At 39.3% G+C, this 7500-nt stretch overlaps 2 protein-coding genes and 1 long non-coding RNA gene across 3 annotated transcripts in view; 1 reads left to right on the forward strand and 2 right to left on the reverse strand.

The window, feature by feature from the left end:
- The window catches only part of LOC131770639 (uncharacterized), a 1403-nt gene extending 960 nt beyond the window's left edge, over positions 1 to 443 (forward strand). The window contains exons 2-3 of the long non-coding RNA XR_009339124.2: positions 27 to 50; positions 310 to 443. This is a non-coding gene — a long non-coding RNA (uncharacterized lncRNA). The remainder of the gene's footprint in view (positions 1 to 26; positions 51 to 309) is intronic.
- Positions 1 to 7500, reverse strand: part of LOC131799659 (uncharacterized) — a gene marked incomplete in the record, with an annotated part of 189028 nt that overhangs the window by 59854 nt on the left and 121674 nt on the right.
- Positions 591 to 4517, reverse strand: LOC131770638 (uncharacterized). Its single transcript, XM_059086356.2, has 3 exons — positions 1916 to 4517; positions 1284 to 1593; positions 591 to 848 (listed from the first exon to the last, which is right to left on the reverse strand). Exons 1-2 carry the CDS (start codon positions 4489 to 4491, stop codon positions 1311 to 1313), a joined length of 2859 nt encoding a protein of 952 aa, XP_058942339.2. The 5' UTR covers positions 4492 to 4517; the 3' UTR covers positions 591 to 848; positions 1284 to 1310.

Consider the following 7500-nt stretch of genomic DNA (forward strand, 5'->3'; position numbering starts at 1 on the left):
ATAACTCTTTTCATTTTGGTCTCCAGGTTTCCAGGAAGGCCATTTCTAAGGTACTGTACTAATTTCTAGATATTTTAGGAATCAGCAGTAAGTGTAACTATAACCAAAAGTGTAAGTTTCTCTAACTTGTAACCATAACATCTTTACAGCCTGTAAAGTTTTTAGAAAAATACAAAACCAATGTATCACCATCTATACTTAGATAAATACACCCCATGCCTGGAAAAATTATTAACATGAGACACAGAAATTTTAATTCAAAGATAATTATATCATAGTAACTCTAAGTATCACTGATTTTTTTTTTAGAGAATACCATCAAACACATCCTACAAAATTTGGAAATTACAGCCTTCCTCAAAATTATAGATTGAAATAGATAAAGAGGAACAGTAGCTTACAACAGCAGTGGCTGGCCAAAACTTCAAGTCTTTTCTTTGGGATTATAAGACTTTATATCAGTAATTTTAAGTGAAAGAAAATGAGTGTACATGTGTAACAGGCGAAATTATTACTATGATATGATTCATTTTTATTTTACTTGTTTATCATCACTCCACTATAAGTTCAGTTTAAGATTTTGATACTGTGAATATGTCTCCTCACCATAGTTCTTTCTGTTGAAATTTTGAAAAAATTTGAACTTAGTTTATACCTGACTGCATGTTACAAACTTAATAAACACAAATTTATGTCAAGAGATGTGTAAATCTCATATTATAATGACTTGTAACATTAATAGTGTATTATCTCCTTAACTGGAAATACCAGTTCAGCATACAGTTCTGGCTCTTCACAAAAGCCAACCAATTTTGTCTGCTTCAGGGAATCTCCATTCTGCCTGGAAACTAACAAAGACAAAACTGATTGAGTTAATATGTAATATTTGCTGCATGAGTAGACACAAATTGTTTGGGCAAAGTCATATAAACTCTGACAATCTTTGTTTTAAAGCAGTACCGTTTCCTGGTTTCGAGTGGTAACCTACGGTTAAGGAGTTTTCCTCAGTCAGGATAAACTCTTTGGAAAAATTGAACACTTAAGAGTCCAAAATCCTTAGTTGTATTGTAATCTTAATGTAGAGGGTGCATATGAGAGATAAGATGTAAATTTCATTCTTAAGATTTAGATCTAGACATATTTGTTATTTTGTGTTTGAGTTAATATCAGTGATATCTAAATTGACTCAGTAGAAAGGAAAGTGGATCACATGTCTGTTGTCTGGGTTTCCTCGTTGGTAGCATGGTTTAGTAAACTTAGTGGTAGAGAATTTGGCTATTTACCTTTTCAAGTTAAGGTAACTCATTCAGCTATGGTATTATCCAGTCCTTCAGCTCATCTTCAAAACTTTTGTTGACACAGTACAAAAAGGCAGTCTTATCTACTTGACGGCCAGGCATGATATTGAACACATGTCGTCGGTAATGACGATCTGGTGTGTGCATGTAGTTGTCTAGGTAACCAGGGCATTCGGTGGAGGGGCACGCAGGTCCACAGTGAAACTTTACAAAGGGGAAACTCCTCTTGCAAATCCCCTCTACCATGGAGTACACTTCGCACAAGACATCAGAAGGCTTCTTTCCACGACTATTGCTGGAAAGTAATGGAATATGTTGTTTTACGTTAGTGGAGAAAAGGTTAAGAAAAAAAACTTTGTTGCAAGCTGGCACATTACCAACCTGGCCATAAGAATTTTCACTTTAAGCCAAGTCACTTGCGTAATGACTATTTTCAAGGCTACAAGTCATTTAGTATAAAGAAGATTCTGGTTAGAGAAACTCAGAAACACACACACGATCCCCGAGCAAAACTATGTACATTCTCGCAAACAACCCACAGTATCATTTCTGTTAGCCACCAAACATTATGAAAAGTCTAAGTCCCCTAAGTTTTTGAGGAAAGGGTGTACAACTACCTGGTACTGAATGTAACTTCAATAACACCCTCTTTCTTCATCAGCTTAAGCCTGTAGGGCTGCCGAGAACTCATCCAGAACTTTCCAACATCTCTGAACACAACAGTTGCACCATTGGCAAACTCAACCTTACTTTTCTTGTGGGCACGAGACAACAGGCGATGGAACAAGGGTTCTGGTAGGAACCTCTCGAAAAACACCAAGAACTTTTTATCTCTCTTGTCATCATACCATGCTGGGTTGCATACATCTTGAGACTTCGGTAACAAGGATGGAACAAAGTGAGTTGGCTGGAGCCTCTCTTTGTCTCGTAAGGTAACAATTTTGACTTTGGTGTTGGTTAATGGGCAGATCAAATCGTACTTTTCAAGAAATGCACTCATGGCTTCTTCATTTTCCTTTACGTTGGAAATGATGCTGATTAGGAGTGGTTTTGTTAGCAGTCCCTTTTCCTGGAGAAGTCTCCAGTCACTCCTTAATCCTCTCGTCTGGGTCATTTGAGGGGATGACGTGACCAGCTTGGTAATGATATCCACCAGAATTTCTGGTTTGAGTAGAACCCAGTCGGACAGGTCTTTATCTTTGGCAATGTATATTATCAGGCCTTGTTCGTGGAAGTACTTCAAGGTTTCTTCAGACCAGTTGGTGTGAATTATGTTACCAAATGCCCATGGAAACTCTCTCAGTGTGACACAGTATCTGGCAACCTTCCTTTGCCTTAACTGGATGATCGCATCTTGTATTCTTATCCATGACAAAGGAATTTTGTCATCTGTAGTTGGCTTGCATTCCTCAGCAGCAGCCATGATTTTGATTCGAAGCATTTGAACTCCAACATCATTCTCCCCCTTTGAGTTCTCAACTGGAAAGAAGATCAGATCTTCATCTTCGTTAACAACCAGCTCATCACAGTAGGATGTCCAAAGAATTTGTTTTAACTTGCTATTTAAGTTTTGCATGTGGTTCTTGTCTATGTGTTCACAATGTGTTCCAACAAGGAAGATTGGTGTTTTTGGTTGTACATGACCACAGACAGACTCAAACCAAACGAGAAGCCTCTCGGCCTTTAAATTCTGAAATTCCTCTAGTGCAAAATCAGACATGTTGAATACAACGACATAAACAGCCTGGTTCTTTAGAAACATGTGATGATAAGCATAATATTCTTCGTCACCTGCAAAATCCAGGATCTTCATTTTCAGAAAGGGATACTTCTTGTTCAGCGCAGTTTGTATCATTTTTGTGTTGATTTCACCGTTTCCAATAAGTGCAAGTGTCATGAAACTGTTAAAGGGGTTCACAAATTGTGTTTTACTGCCGTCTGAATTGCTGCAAAACAATTCCTGGTAGAAGGTTAAGCCCACGTATGCAGGAAATGTTATGATAAAAAAATAAATTGCTATACGTGGTGTAGTATGAGCTTGATATGCTACTTTTATGTGATAATAGGTCCAAACGATCAACAGTGCTATTTGAGGTACTGATCCCAGTGATCTGTCCTTTTTAATAGCTGATTTAGTAACATTTCTGACGTAGTTTGTGTCCAAAATGATAAGTGGGAAGTCAACCACGAAAATTGCAAAAATACTAGTGATAATTCTGTCATTACTTTGGGTACAGGCTCTGAGCTTTGCGATAGTTTCCGCATCTTTAATTTCATGACTAGGTGACGCTACTGAAAGTTCTATAGATGCATGCTCCCAGAAACAGAGTCCTTCTAGTCTCCAGAAGGACCTTGCAACAATAAAGCCAGAAATTAATCCGATCAAGATTGATAAAGGTAACCGACAAAAACATAGGAACTTCATCAAGGTTTGATTCCTGATCAGTCGACCTGTAACACAGGGTAGTCGTTGCGGTCCGATGAAAAGGAACAAGGTAACGAATGCAGTACCTGCAACTGTGCTCAACATGAGAAATTCGCGAGTACTTGCAAACTCTAAGTAACTTTTGTTAAAGGGACATATCATTATAGCCGAATATAACCCAATCAATAACCCTCGGCGGTTCAAGATGAAAGCCACAGTAGCGAGTGTCAATCTGATGTCATGACTCTCAAAGAAATTCACACAAATCGGAAACATAAGATAACCATGATAAATGTAGTAAAATAAGAGGTATTTCACAGGATATCTGTATATTGTCCCAATGACGAATAAAAGTGTTATTACAATTCCACAGAAATACAAATAAAGCCGCAGAAGACTTGTTGTCATCATGAACTCGCTATCTTGAACAAGAACCTTATTGTTCTGCCTTCCAGTTCCGATCAAAGCCACTTGTACGTCCCCTGTTTTAAGATATCTCCATAGGTCTCCAAAAACGAGATCCCTCATGTCGCAGTTTTTCCACTTGTGGTCCACAAGGCTCTGATCAATTCCTTGCGTTCTTTGTTCGGCTGGATCGAATGGCCTTCCGGTAAGCGACTTTACAAGACTTGTCTTGCCGACGCGAGGATCGCCTAAAACTAGACACTGTCTTGGGAACGCAAAGTTTGTGTTTATGGTATCGCCTTGCTTCTCTTTCACTTCGATGTTCTGGTAAAAGTGCTTTTCCTGACTGAAAATTGTGCTCATTTTGACATTAATGAAGAAGGGAAATGTTGCACCCCTTCAGTAACGAAATGTAATCTCGTTCCCAGAGTCCTTCCCCCTTCCCCTCAAAATGACCGCTGGACAAGGGAAACGAAGGCCTTTGGAACGAGACTCAACTCTTTTTCGGTCTTGGCTTTCTAAAAAGGTACTAACGTTGAAGAGGGAGTGGGTATGAAAACGAAACGTCCAGCTAGCAAAGATTGCATTTTGGGAGGGAGTGGTGGCGCTCCAAACCTGTCGTGGCCTCGCGTTTATGTTTTGCAACATTATCGAAGCGGGAGCCTCTCTAAGGGTATTTCCGCAGAAAATCGAAGACGCCAAGATCACCGCGGAAGAAACGAAGATCTCAATATTGAAGCGAGGATCTGAAAATTGACCAAAATTTGCGTAATCAAATTGAACACTCAGATAAAAACTGTCAAAACTCCTAAACACTACAGAAAATATCTGTTATTTCTGAATTTTGGCATTTGACCACATTTCACCGCGATTTTGACAACGGTGGCAATAGTAGTTTACAATCGCTGCCGCAAAACCACATGATGACAATACGTTGACGTTGAAGCAACTGAAATTCGAAGCCGCAGAGAAAGAGACATTAGAAAAAGGAGAAATGAGGACATGGTGTACTGACATGACTAAAAAGGTGGGAGGGTAGAAAAACCCTCATTTCAGGTCAACAGGTTAGTTGTGTATGTTAAAGCTACGAGCTTGTGGGATCGTATAAAGAAAACCTAGTCTTCAAATGTTGTTAATGGCATAGAACACTGAACAAACAGAAGGGCACCAAAGAATCCAACAATCCGTTATCGTTTCAATAGCTGTTTATATTGCTTTTCGTGAATTTATACAGTGAATTATGCAATTTGCTATTGAAGTGAAATATTTATCAACTGCGAATAACACTGAATAAACGTTTAAACCATTTCAATCCGAAAAACGAAGATCTTCATAAAAAAAGCGAAGATTTGCAAAAAATCGCGAAGAAAAGGAAGACCGTGGGTACCCACAGAGAGGCTCAAGTGTCATTCAAAGATTCCCTTAATTACTCGCAGCCCCCCCTCTCCCCCCCCCCCCCCAAAAAAAAAAAAAAGAAAAAAGCAAGAGCTGCTGTCATTCTGTCTTGCGATCATCGTAACATACATCATGGATTCCGGATTATGGTTGGGGTTAGGGAGAGAAGTGCTAGCTGTGTATCTGAGTAAGAAACGTAATGAACGGTTGGATACTGTTGAATGTTCTGAGGCACAACCATGGTGTTGCTTGTGACTTAAACTAACTCAACCCCTTAAAGTTTTTCCCTTCTGTTAACTTCCATGGAAAAAGTCCTACACGGAGTATCATATGTTGTCCATATAGCTGATAAGGCTCATAAGTCAGCTTCAGAAGGCTTGCTTCTGTGGAAAGAGACGTACGGTAGCTGCGGAAAAACAACCCTCCATAGTTCACAAGCAGGCTCAATAGTTAAGAGAGCTTTTATAGGCTGCAAACGTTTGCACTGAAGCAGAGAAAGATGAAAGGTCGATCAAAGTGTAGGACCAGGAGAGAAAGGATAACGTTTGCGGACGTTATTCCGATTTCTAGTACTTTAATAATAGTCTAGGGAAATTAAGATATTCTAAAAGCTAGGTTTGGCACGTCCTCCTCTGTCTGCTATGTTCTCTTGGGGACTCGATTATACATTCGGGAATATTTTAGCAGAGTGGTGTGTCGGTTGAATACGGAATTGTTTGCATTTAATTGTTTTACTTTTTGATTGGTTCAAAATATTCGTCCCATCTCAACCTATTCGTGCACAGCCGATTCGGTCACTTCGGTTTACCTGGGATTAACGCTGAAATCTTTTTTTTTCTTTGTGATGTTTACTATTGCTCTGATTATGATTACAGCCATTTCGCCATTCCTCATCATCAGTCGCTTCTGGAAATGCGTTGTTTGTCGTGTTCGCTGACGTGGGTGGTTTTTGTTTTAGTCTATAATTTAATAAAAACTACTACACCTCATTAATATTCTGTGTGTATCATATAAAAGATGATATGGTGACGTCGGTGTCCAGTGTTGCCGTTTTTTGTGCAATGGGCGTGACCGCGAGAAAAATTACTCAAGAAGTAAGAGAACTCATTCTTTAACACTTACTTTTCTTGAGATTATGAACAAGGGAATGAGGAGAAATTTAATAAGGTGGAAAAAGGGAGTCAGCAATATCCTTACGATTTCGTCATTATTTTGAACAGGGGACATCTCTAAGTTTGCCCTCAAGTGATCATATTCACGTAATCTTTATGTGCTTGAACATAATCGTAAAGAGATAGGGACTTGCAGTTTCATATCAAACTCTTTCCCCTGCGCGACAAACTCGGTTCCAGGTGTACGCGACCACTAACCCCACGTAATGCGCATGCTCTCCCTTGCGAATTTTTAACATGGCGGACAGGCCAAAGAGGGAATTAAAAAAAACAAAGCGATCTTGCAATGAATACTCAACATACACCCCCGTTAGAAAGGCGAATCCACGGAAGAAAAATATAAAACTGTATGATGTTGAGATCGATGACATTAAATCGATACCGAGGGCCCGTTTCCAACTTGCTAAGAAGTGCATTTAATTGCCTTCCGCCACGATTACTAGCTTTCTTGACATCTTTCTGACAGAAGATTTTCTTTCTGATGACTTCTGATATGCGGCTATTGATAATTACACCTCGTATACCTGATTGCTCAAACACTTTGTTTACGTGAACTTTATATGAAATAATTCATATTTGTACTGCGGTTGTAGATGAAAGTGAAATGTGATCATCGCAGTAAATTTTCCAATTTAAGCAATTGGAAAGAAGAACCCTGAAAAAAATCAGGGCTTCAACGGGATTCGAACCCGTGACCTCCGCGATACCGGTGCGATGCTCTACCAACTGAGCTATGAAGCCACACATTGGGAGCGAGGTCAATTTATTGAGTTCATATCTTCCCGTGCAGTGAAATGATGTGAAG

Source organism: Pocillopora verrucosa, chromosome 3, assembly GCF_036669915.1.
Source record: "Pocillopora verrucosa isolate sample1 chromosome 3, ASM3666991v2, whole genome shotgun sequence".
Classification (NCBI taxonomy): Eukaryota; Metazoa; Cnidaria; class Anthozoa; order Scleractinia; family Pocilloporidae; genus Pocillopora; species Pocillopora verrucosa.

What these genes read in the sequence shown, in the direction of transcription:
- LOC131770638 (XM_059086356.2), bottom strand. Translation starts at nt 4,491, where the DNA reads ATGAGCACAATTTTCAGTCAGGAAAAGCACTTTTACCAGAACATCGAA. An exon ending in GAAGTTACATTCAGTACCAG is followed by an intron (nt 1,594 to 1,915) that starts GTAGTTGTACAC and finishes ATTACTTTCCAG; the next exon opens with CAATAGTCGTGGAAAGAAGC.